General features: G+C 35.7%; 1 protein-coding gene across 3 annotated transcripts in view; it reads left to right on the forward strand.

Moving 5' to 3' along the window:
* RAB18 (RAB18, member RAS oncogene family) overlaps positions 1-12225 on the forward strand; it is a 61241-nt gene that overhangs the window by 28395 nt on the left and 20621 nt on the right. For 2 of the 3 annotated variants that reach the window (XM_019731536.3, XM_074324757.2), the window contains exon 7: positions 1835-1987. In XM_019731536.3, the coding sequence (XP_019587095.1) occupies positions 1835-1987 (153 nt within the window). Of the gene's footprint in view, positions 1-1834; positions 7352-12225 lie in introns of those variants that run through there. The other variant, XM_019731537.3, reaches the window with a different exon arrangement.

Raw genomic sequence — 12225 nt, forward strand, 5'->3', positions numbered from 1 at the left:
TGGATTTTATTCCAAGTGTGGTGGAAAATAAGGGAATAATGCTGTGATCTGATGTTCTTTAAAAAAAACACAATGACCCAGTTGTGTAGGAAATGGTCCATGAGAAGCAGAAGCAATCGGCTAGTTATTCTATTACAGTGGCCCAGATGGATGATGCGGGGGGTTGTGACTACGTGAGCAGTGGGAGGTGGAAAGTTGGCAGATTGCGAGATACTTTGACGGTAAAGCTGACAGGCAGTGGTGATAAATTGGGTGTGGAGACTAAGGAAAGAGAAGAATCAAGGATAACTTTGGGTTTTTGGCATGCGAAACGAGATGGATTGTGCTGCCGTTAGCTGGCTGTGGAAGATTGAGATAAGAACAGGTTTGAGTAAGAGAGTAGGGAATCAAGAATTCTGCTTAAACATAAGAATGAGCTGTCTTTCAGATAACAGTGGACATGCTGGTCATTGGCATTTAAGTACCATTTAATGTCGTGGGATCGGGGTGATCACTATAGGAAAAACTATAGAAAAGTGCTGAAGATTGAATCCTGGTGTGCTCCAACAATTAGAGGTCAGCGGAAAGAGGAGTTGCCAGCAAATAAGACTGTGAATGACATGCCAGTGAGAGGAGGAGTCTCAGAAGTGTTCAGTGGCCTGGAAGTCAAGTGAACAAAGTATTTAAAGAAGGTGATCAGCTGTATCACATGCTGCACGATGTCAAATAAAATGACATTGGACTGAAGAAGGCAGAGGTTGTGGGTGGTCTTCAAAAGAATAGTTTCAATGGAGTGGTGGGAACAAAAGCCTAATTAGAGTAGTTTGAAGAAAGAATGCGAGATAATAAAGTGGAAACAGCTTATGTAGATATCTCTTTACAATTTTGCTTTGAAAGATAGCAGAGAAACTGGGTGGCTGCTAGAAGAATATGTGGACTGGAGGGCAAGTTGTTTGGTTGGTTGGTTGGTTGGTTGGTTGGTTGGTTGGTTGGTTGGTTGGTTGGTTAATAGGATGGACAATAATTTGGGTAGGCTTTTAAGCTGGTTGGTATGACCCAATAGAGAGTGCACATGATCCTTCAGTTAATGAGAAGGGGTGGGATCCCATGCCCTAGAAAAAGGGATGGCCTGAGATAGCAGGGAGAATTCATCCATTGTAACATGAGTTAAGGTAAAGCATGAGGCTACGTCTGCAGGTGGGTTGGTAAATCTATTAGTGGGATCGTCAGTAGTTCTTGCCAAATTGCTTCTGTTTCTCTTAACATAACACTCGATCATCAGACGAAGTAGAGGAGATTGAAGATGAAGGAATAAAACAGTCATCTTAGGTAGTGAAAAAGGTAATCACTAGGAAACTGTAGGATTGGGGAGCAGGATGAAGTGTCCACATGAGTTTCATGAGCATAAATTTAAAATGGGAGCAGTGTCCATGGTTGTATATCATTTATCCAACCACCTGTATAGCTGCTTGGTTGCAGGCATAGAACCACCAGATTAACTGTAGCTCAATTTCCTTGTTCTAAAATAGGAATAATACCTGCTTCGGGGGCTAGTTTTAAGAACTAATTGAAAAATTAAGTCAAGAACTTGGGCAAAATATTTGAGAAGGACTTTACAATTTACAGTTCTATCACAATTCTTGGGCTTACATACCACTATTCGTATGGATAGAATTTACAAAGCTCAATTTTGAGAGTTGGGGGAAATTCACATATTAAACCTATGGGGGGGGGGGAATTGTTGACTTGGCTCTTTATATACTGTCATCTGATAGTTATGCCATAATAATTTCCCAGAAAGACATAGGAGTAGACCAGAAAAGAATATACAATGACATTTTTCCTTGAATTTTAGAGGCAAGTGCAAAAACCTGTGATGGTGTACAGTGTGCCTTTGAGGAACTTGTGGAAAAGATCATTCAGACACCTGGACTGTGGGAAAGTGAGAACCAGAATAAAGGAGTGAAACTGTCACACAGGGAAGAAGGCCATGGAGGAGCCTGTGGAGGTTATTGTTCTGTGTTATAAACTCTGGGAAACACCATCTCTTGCATATTTCATCAGATAGTGACATCTTTCTGTATATAAACTCATCCTACTGTATACTAACTGCTATTTTAGGGACCTTGCAGTTTGCACATATTTGTTTTGTATCATGACAGTAAATATTTGCAAGAAATCCCACTCATTGGCTTTCCCAGGTAAAATGTTATGGTAAGCATGCACAGTTTGCAGTCTACAGTTTTTTATGTAACATACCATAGGTGTATGTTTATAAGAACATTTGATTTTGTGATTTTACATTTATCATGTGATTAAAAAATATCCACCTATCTAGTATATGTTGATAACAAGGTCTACTTTTGGTCTTCTTTTCTCTTAAATACTCCTATCAATTAGTGAATTAATTGGTATGTAGAACTCCTAGAACCACTGGGTATTCTCAAACCTGGCAAATTTCTTCAGGAATAACAAAGAGCATGATTCCACAGCTTTTCTAGGATGTTTGCTGACAGATTCTTTTACTACTAATTAAAATTCTCTTTACAGTGTGTAGTCCAGACCAATTTATAATTAAATCTCTTTGTTCTGATGATGCTTCTAAAATAGCATTAATACGTTATAGAAGTTTGGTCTTACTTTTTAATTTACTTCAATGAGTAGCTCAGTTGCTTAATTGGAGTTTTAATTCTGTGACATTTACGTGGATTCATGACCCTTTGTGCAGCATTTTTAGTTATGTGGTGTTCAGCAGAATGGCAATAAGGTTTTCCCCCATTTTGGTTGCGGGAGGACATGAATAATGGATTGATGTGGCTCATGTTAGAACTTGCCACTTTTAAAACCAACAGCTTTTTCCGTAAACATTGGTAGTGTTTGTCTAGTACCTCAACTGTAGCCTGTGTAATGTTTATGAATATCTGTATCTTATGACTTCCATAAATGGCTTCTTGATATTCAGAAACCTGTATCTGTGTTTTGAGGGTTGGGAAAAAAACAAACACTAAATGACAGTTTGAGAAAGGCATATTTATTGCTTCCAGATTTTTATGTGTGTGTGAGAATACTATTGCAATGAAAGTCTTGGTTATTTACTGTAACAAGTAGTCAATAGTTTATCAAAACCAACCGGTACAGACTAATACATCTTTTCCACAGTATTCATTTTGCTAACCTCTTGCTGTTGTACACTGTATATTTTTTTCACTCACATGTTATTTAATTTACATTGATCTCTGCTATTTAAACCCCCAAATGAGTAATGTTCCCTTCAGGCAGGACACTATAATACCCCTGATATTTCTGGGCAGTTTGTTCTCTGTATACAGTTGCAAATGATAAACATTTTTGTGAGTTACCTTTGCAATACATGTGATAATGGATTTACTTCAAATTGTATTCTTTCTGAAATGTCCATCTTCGCGCTTGGTTCACACTTGTTGGACTACATCACATGTGAGTAAAGTTTTATATAGTATGTATGTTTTTACCAAGTATAAAACATTTAGTACTTTAGTGTTGGAGAAAGGTAGCCAACACTTGTATTTACGATTAGTTTGTATTATGTTAAAACTGTAGATTTGCATATTTATGTAGTGTCTGTATTAACAAGACATTTCTGTTTATTGCTTTTTGCTCCTTGGGCTATTTAATAACCTATCTGTGCATTCATTTGTTGTCTTGATTTGGTCAGAATTTGGATACATATGAGTCATTTAACTTTTAAAAATTAATTTTGTTTGATTTATATCACAATCTTTTATAGTTTTTGAATAAATATAGCCTGCTTTCCCTAGATGCATTTGTTCAGGAAGTATTATACATTTCCCTATTATTTTCATCAGCTGAGGAACATCTGTTATAGTTATGTAGTGTTAAATAGGGTTATTCAAGTTCTATTATATTCTATGGTTTTCACTTTACTATTTTGTTGCAAGCTTATTTGTTTCATAGTGGAGGTTTTCTAAGTGAAGTAGTTGTACTATCCAAAGTTTGCCACTTAAATAACTGAGGATTTTGTTAATTTTTCTTTTCCAATCATTTGAAGTCATTTTATAAAGTACCTTCTGTAGATGGTGCACATTAGACCAAATTAGGGCATAGTGGTTTGAGTTTTAGGAGTACTGGTACAGACCTAAACAAATAAATAACTATTCAATTTATATTAAGACAAATAGTATTTATTGAAAGCTTCCTTGGTGAGAGGTGCTGTTCTAAGTGCTGGATTATCATGGAACTTCACAGCAGCCTTAACAGATTGGTTGGCACTCCTATTATGCCCATTTTAAAGATGAGAATAATAAAACATGTTAGGTAACTTCCCAAAGATCACATAGCTAATCAGTGATGGAGCTGGATTCCAGTCAAGGCGTCTTCACTTCTGAGTCCATGCTCTTAACCACTGCTGTCTTTGCTGTGGCTAGTTACTAGCTCTGTTTTAACGCAGCAGGGGTGAGAAAGTTTCCCTGTTTCTTAGTCTCTCTTTTTTATGAATAGTAGAAGTAGTTCAGATTTTTTGGTTATAGAGTAAATCCCATCGATGTAAATCAACTGTGTGAGTCATTTGTCCTAAAAATTAAGGTAGCTTGTCTCTTGGTTCTTTTACCTTCTCAGGGTAGAATGAAAATCTCTGACTTAGAATAGTACAAAGTTGGACTTACAGCACCTTAACTTCCTATTTGTAATTGGACTTGAGAAAATAAAATAAACCTAGAACAGTCTTTGGTTCAAAATCGAAATCGGGGGGTATTTTCATTTCAAGTACTTAATTGCCATCTACAAATTCACACTTGGTGTTGACTTTCTCATTGAGTGCAGTGGAATTGGATTTAATTTTGATTCATTATAGTTTGCATACTTAATATATGTGATTCTGTACAAAGTGTGGGACTGGCCCTATAGCTTTAATAGCATCCTTATATCACTCTATACTCTACCTGTGGGATGGTACAGATCTACCTCATCTCCATAATATCTTAAAAGACAGTTTAGTGTATATTTTTTCTAACTGATTTTCACGCGAACTGGAAACATCCTCTAGTTTGTAAGTCTTCTCTAGATGGTAAGTCTTCTCAGTATTCAAAAATTATGCTTCTGTCCCTTTGTTCCTTTTATTTTTGAAAAGCCTTAGACAAATTTTATTTCTCTAAGAGGACAGCTTTTTGAATCAGTGTTTAAAATTATATATTAATATAATCAGATTTATGGCACTATAACAATTGTAATACATCCAAACATTGATCGTAGCCATAACAGCAGATATCAAAATGATGTCTGTCAAAATCTTTAGGTTTATACACAGTGATAAATATTGGAAAATTCAAAAAAAGCTATCAGTTTACACCACTGAAGTATTAATGACAACTTGGTTGTTTGGGTGTTGTATAAACAGCTGGTATTTGGGCAGTATGAGTATGTAAAACTTAATACTGCTTGTTTTCATCCACAAAATCTGCTGCAAAGCTAGTTAGACGCCAAGAAACACAGTTTGAATACTACATAGATTTTCATATACACATATGAAATGAAAATATTTTCCTTCAATAAGGATTTTCACATGCCATATGTTTAATGGGAAAGAAGGAAAATGCTATGTAAACAGCCCAGTAAAGTTGTACTATTTATATTTCAGATCATATAGTTCTTACTCAAAAATGATATATATTCTTGTGATGCATTCAAAACTAGATCATCACTAGATATTATAGCAAAGTTAACGGTATTCAGATTCAAGTTCAGCATCAACTTCTTCTACATTTCTAGTTATGCTTTCCACCAACTCCTGCTGCTCCTTCATCAAGTTGGTCAACGTGCCATTATTAGAAGTCTGTGGGGTTGATGTAGGAATCACCAACTGTTCTCTTGGAGCGAGATTTCCTGAGGTCAGAACCAATCATTTAGCCTTCCAACACAGGGGAGCTGCAGGACTGGCCTAGGAGCGGTGCTGAGTAAAGTGTTTTGTGGTGCCTTCATGAGAAGCTGGGTTCTCATCTCTGCCAGCCTGTCACTAGTCTTGTTTAGTTTGTTTTCCAATGATGTTCTAAGTTTTAATTCCTCTAGATAGAGGCACTTACATTCTTCCCATTCTATTTTCAAAGAATCTCGAGAAGTTTTCACTTTGGAGAGTTCAGATTCCAGACGTGAATTCTGACCTCCATGTTACTTGTGGAAGCGTCATCATGGTCATTTAACGGGTCTATGTTTTCTTAAGATGCTGCTTGTTCAGCCATCCTAATTTCAACAAAGAAGTCTTCAGAGTGGCCTTTTGAGTTCAGCTTGAGTTGTAATTCAACTCAATTGAATTGCTGTAATTGGCCCAGCAGATCTGCCATTTCAGCTTGAAGGCGTGCCACCTGGATCTTTAGCTGTTCCATTTCCTGTTCTGCTACTGCTTTGGGGTCCCCAGGGGGGTCCTGGAATGACCTTTCTGTTTTCCCTTTTAGTTTCCCAAGTTCTTCCTTCAATTTTTCATTTTCATGACTCAAAATTGTTAGTCGTTCTTTGGCTTCTTTGCTCTGGATCTCAAAAAAAAGGTGTTCTTTCTGTTTCTCTGTCCAGGCTGAAAGCTCCTCAAATCGTCCTCTCAGAGCTTGGGCATTCAGCTTGAATGGCTTCTTTCAGCTGATGGTTCTCCAAGAGCTTCTTCATTTGCCGCAGCAGCTCCTCTGGGGTGAATGTGTCCAGGTTTGGGTGAGCCAGTTTGGGGGGCCCATTTCCTGTGGTTTCATTGGGGCTGTCCCCCTTTTCAGTGAGGCAGTTAAGTGGTTGGTGGGACATTGGCAACAGTACGCTCCCGCCTCTCTCTGGGTCACTGCTTCCTCGGCACCTGCCCGCTGGGGGAGGCTCGGTACCCGGATGCAGACGTGGACCAGAGGACCCGCGGGAGGCCCTTGGGTTCTTTTTTTATTTATTAAGTTTATTGGGGTGACATTGGTTAGTAAAATTCTACAGGTTTCAAGTGTACGTTTTTATAATACATCATCTATATATTGCATGTGGGGAGCCAAGGTTACAGCTGACCTTAAGCCTTAATGGAATGGCTCGGTTAATGTTTAACCGGTTTTTGCTCCTGAGGCATTGTCTTTGCTCGCACCTGGAGGGTGCTTACAAGCTGCTGAGGTATGAGGTGGGAATGGTCAGTTCCAGGACACAGAAGACTGATGGCAATCAGGATAATTGGTAGATTCTGTCATGGGATAATCATCTTTGGGAGTTTCAGTGATTTTGTAGTTTCTGTGAAAAAAGTTAAAGATTTACTGTTAATGAGGTAATGCATTTTTGTGATTGTTAAACTGCACGTACACAAACTGTATAAATTGGTGAAGGGAAATAAACTCGGTGCTTCAGCATCACTGGAGTCCGATCGATCGCATCATCATTTGTGTGTCTTTTGTCATTCCCACTCCCTCTTTCAGGTACTGATCGACTCGTGGCGGCTGGATCGCCACAATTGCATTCTGTGTTCACCCAGAATCAGTTCTCCTTCCATCACTATATATTTGATCCCCTTTCCATTTTACCACTCCCCACCTCCTTACCCTCTGGTAACCACTAAACTGTTGTCTGTCTATGAGTTTTTGTTTCTTTGTTTGTTTTGTTTGTTGTTTAACAGTCATACTTAGGAAGTTTTTTGTCTTTCCTGTATTTTCCCTCGTTGGATATGGGGTAAAAGCATTTCGTCAGTTTTCAGAAGACATTTTACTAGTTCTGACCCAAGCTATTCTGAGATAAATCAACTGTAGACTTCACCCTTGGTTTTATCTATGAATGTTGAGAGAAGAGAATAGAAATGGCTTGGCTAAGTCAATCTATTGGCTAAGACTTGGGGCCAAAAAGAACATGGATTTACCCAGGAATCTCTGATTCCCTCCTCCCCCCCCCCCCCCGCCCAAAATGGAAACATCTATCAGGTTGGAGGGGGGAAAAGGGTAGTCAACTTCTGTTAAGTTATGGGGCTTTAAATTTTACTGTTTGTTGCTAGCTTTTTGTTTCGTATTTAGGAACCAGTAATGTTTCTGATTATGTATAAAGTTTGCTTAAGTGCCTTTTAGTTAATGTTGTTTTGTATACGTGTACATTTCCAATAGTAACGTTAAGTCCTATTCTCAGTTCTGCCCCCTATCATCTCTCTCACACACAAACAACATTTTTTTTTTTCTTTTTTAATTACCCTAATAAGGAACAAATTATGTATTTGGATTGTATATGTACATGTATTGTAAATGGATCATGGATGTTTCTTCAATCAATAGGTATACAGTTGAATTATTTCTAGATTCTAGTCTGTTTCACCAATGAAGTCCTGCCAAAATCATAACCATTTTGGTTATATATATATATATATATATATATATATATATATATATATATATACATACTGTAATTCAAGTTCTTACTGGGTTCTTTTTTTTCACATTTTGGCAATCATTTTATCCATTTACATAATAAAGTCCTTTGGAATTCTGACAGGAGCTGCATTAAATGTATATATTAATTTATAAAGTGACATTTTAAAAAGTCTTCCAATCTGGAGACATGGCATGTGTTTCCATTTATTCAGTTGTTTTATGTCCTTCAATAAAATATTAGGATCTCTTTCATATACACCCTCTAGCTATATTTGTTAATGCGTTCCTAGACATTTTATCATTTTTACTATAGTGTATTAAGGTTTTTTTTCATTTCCATTTCTTATTTTTCTCTGTAATAGAGAAAAATTAGTTTATATAGTCTTATAAACAGTATTTTACCAAATTTGATATTAACACTAATCTCTCTTAGTGGTTCTTACTTTCTAAGTTCAAAATAATATCTGTGAGTAAAAATAATTTTGTCTGATCCTGATTTGATGACAGTATTTTGCTTTTTAATGTTTGATTTGCTTTTTTTCTTTTATTTCAAGAAATAGTCTTTACTATTTTAGAATATTTAGCTTAATTCTTTTAATATTTTATTTCAATCTTACTTGGAATGGTAGCTGAATTTTTTTCAATTTTTTCTTTTTTTTTTGCCACCTATTGACATAAGCAAATGGTTTCGTTGTTTGCTTGGTTTAAAATAATGAATTATGTTGAAGATTTTCTGTTGCAAAATCATCCTTACATTCTTGAAATATATCTTACTTGTCTGAGTTGTATTTTAAAAAATATTTTACTGTATTTAACTACTCATGTGTTTGTGACTTTTGCATTTATAAACTACATGAAGACATAGACTGGGTCTTGTAAATTGAAATCTGTCTTCTACACCTAGAAAAAAACAGTTCATACGTACAATTGTAGCCTCCCACCCCAGACCTCTAGGATTCCATTGTGTCTTATGAGAGGGAGTTTTAATGGTAATGGATTCAATGAGCACAAACTGTGTAGCCATCCATGGAAGCCTTACCTAGAAAAGTGCCCCATTCTAGAACAGTTTACTCTAAAATTTCAAATTTACTGCCATTGAATATATCAAGTGTCTTAATGTCTTCTGTAGTTGGGGGTTATACCTTATTTCTTTTTCCTAACTACATTTTCATTTTCTCTCTTGGTCGGACTTGTTGGGGGTTTAATCTGTTTGTATTTTGAAAGAACAAGATTTTTTTACTTCTACTTTAAAATTTGTATTCCTTTTTAATACCTTTTATTTTGGAATAATTATACGTTTGCAAGAAGTTGCAAAGATAATACAGCCATGTACCCTTCACCCCATGGTTACATCCTACAAAGCTATAGTATGAATTAAAACCAGGAGATCGACATTGGTCCAATGCATGTGTGCGAGTGTATTTCTATCCTTTTATCACATGCAGATTAGTGTAATCTCCACCATACTCAAGATACAGAACACTTCCATCACCACAAAGATCTGTCTTGTTCTGTCCATTTATAGTCATGCCTCCCCCTTTCATCCACCTTTCCTAAACCCCAGCAACCAGTTTGTTCTCCATGTATATAATTTTGTCCTTTCAAGAATGTTACATAAATGGAATCATATACTGTGATGCTTCCAAGTTGTTGTGTGTATCAACAGTTCTTTCGTTTGATTACTGAGTAGTGATACGGCTATACATAATTTGTTCAGGTTGTGTGTGTAGACGGATGTGTCAAGGAGTTGTGGGAGCTGGGTCATCAACCTTGATTCTTAATTCTCTATGACTTTCTTTTGATTTATTATAATTTTTAAAAGTGTTCTTTAGTTGCATACTTAGTTTATTGTCATTCTCTTTTATTTTATTTTTTTTTAGTAATGGAAGCATTTAGACTATTTTCTACTGCATACAGTTTAGCTGTGTTAAGATATTTTGATGTCAAGTGCTCTTTTTATTTGTATTATGTTTCAGTTATGCCTTTAGGTAGAAAGTATTTTGAAGAGTGTGTCTTAATTTTATATTGTGAGGACTTTGTTTTGTTTTCTTTTTTCCCCGTTATGTTATTATTTCGTGTTGTAAACTTCTGGTTTACAATTCAATTATGGCTAGAGAATGTGGAGTATAAAATCTGTACTTTTTGGAATTCATTAAGGTTTTCGTGGTGGCCAAGAATTTGATTTTTTTTTTTTTTTCTGGTTGGTTTGTTCATATTTATCATTACTTGTTTTACATTTGCGTTTGGATAGCTCAGGTCAGCCAAGGGCAAGAGCAATTCGTCTGGCATGCTATGTTGTGGTATGTTGGGGTTGCCAGTTTGGAGCATCTGAATTTTTTCTAAGTAGGAGAGAGCTGTGATACGAATATGAAGATGGACTAAAAAAGTACTTGTACTCAAGTCAGCGAAGATGGAAACCAAGAAGAAATATAATTACAGGAAGACAAAATACTGTAATTTACTGTCTCAGAGGTGCCAGGTCCTGTGCTTAGCTTTCACTCGTATTAATCATTAAATCTTCAAATGCGTGTACACCATGCTGTATAGAATACACTGTAAATCTTCAAATGCGTGTACACCACGCTGCATAGAATACACTGTATAAAGGCACATGTACTAAAGATGTTTCTAAGAGAACTAGAAAAAAAAATGATTAAACCTTCACAAGAATACAGTGAGTAGGTGTGACACTTTTTATTTTACAGAGAACGAAATAGAAGTTCAGAAAGGTTAAGAAAGTTTCCCAAGATCACACAGATAATAAATAACAGTTGGGGTTGTGATTGATTTTTTTAAATACTTCATGGATATAAGAAATTTAATATATACATATTTATAGAAAATAAAATTGTACAGATGCATCTATTAAAACATGTATCGTTCACATTTTCTATAACATTGTTATTTTGTCCACATGAGCTGTCAAATTCTGAAATAGTTGTATTAATGGTTTTATTGCAATACATGTTTATCAAGTTCTTATAGGTCTAGAAGTTTTAGCTTTATGTTATTTAGTCTATACAGGAACACGATGTATATATTCTTTATGATTGTGTCTTTTATTACACAATACTCCCTTTTTGTCTTTAATTAGTTTGGGCCTTGAATTTTGCTTAATTTGACAATATTGCAGCCATGTATTGTTACTTCATTAAAATTTTTTCATCTTTTTAAAAGAATATAGATAATGTAGATATGTTATAAAGAATAACATGATGAACACCCATTGAAGTTGTGTGTGTGTGTGTAAAATTTATTTTTGGAGATTTACTCCATTTCTGTATAAACCAGTCTTGGTGATAAAAGCAGACTTATCTTTAGATTTTCTCTCCCAACTTTGGAAAGATTTAAACAATATGCAAAATATAGGAATTCAGATTTGTTTTCAAACTGTATTAAGGTCTGTTTAAGCATGAGCCCAAAAACAGTACAGGGTGGGAATGGGATCAAAAAAAGGTGAACAAAATTGTGAAAAGCTTACTTTTAAACACAAATTTGATGGAGAAGAGAACCTGGTTGAAGCATTTAAAGGGAAGGATATGGAAATACCAAAATTCACTTAGTTCCAAATGATAAACATGCAACTATTGGAAATTCCATTTCAATCTCCAGTGATAAATGTCATCTGTATAAATTACACCTTAGTTATGTCATTCTGGATGGGAGCAATCCTTTGACAATGTATGTGTATACAATGTACACTTCAAATATCTTACAATTTTATTTGTCAATTATACCTCACTAAAGCTGAGGGAAAAAAGCTTTTTCAAGAATGGGTCTTGACATGAAAAAATGCTCAACCTCACTAACCATCAGAGAAATGCAAATAAAAACCACAATGAGATACCACGTCACCCCAGTCAAAATGGCTATCTATAAATCAACAAACAACAAGTGC

Source organism: Rhinolophus sinicus, chromosome 1 (assembly GCF_057876585.1).
Source record: "Rhinolophus sinicus isolate RSI-liver-muscle chromosome 1, RSI-T2T, whole genome shotgun sequence".
Lineage (NCBI taxonomy): Eukaryota > Metazoa > Chordata > Mammalia > Chiroptera > Rhinolophidae > Rhinolophus > Rhinolophus sinicus.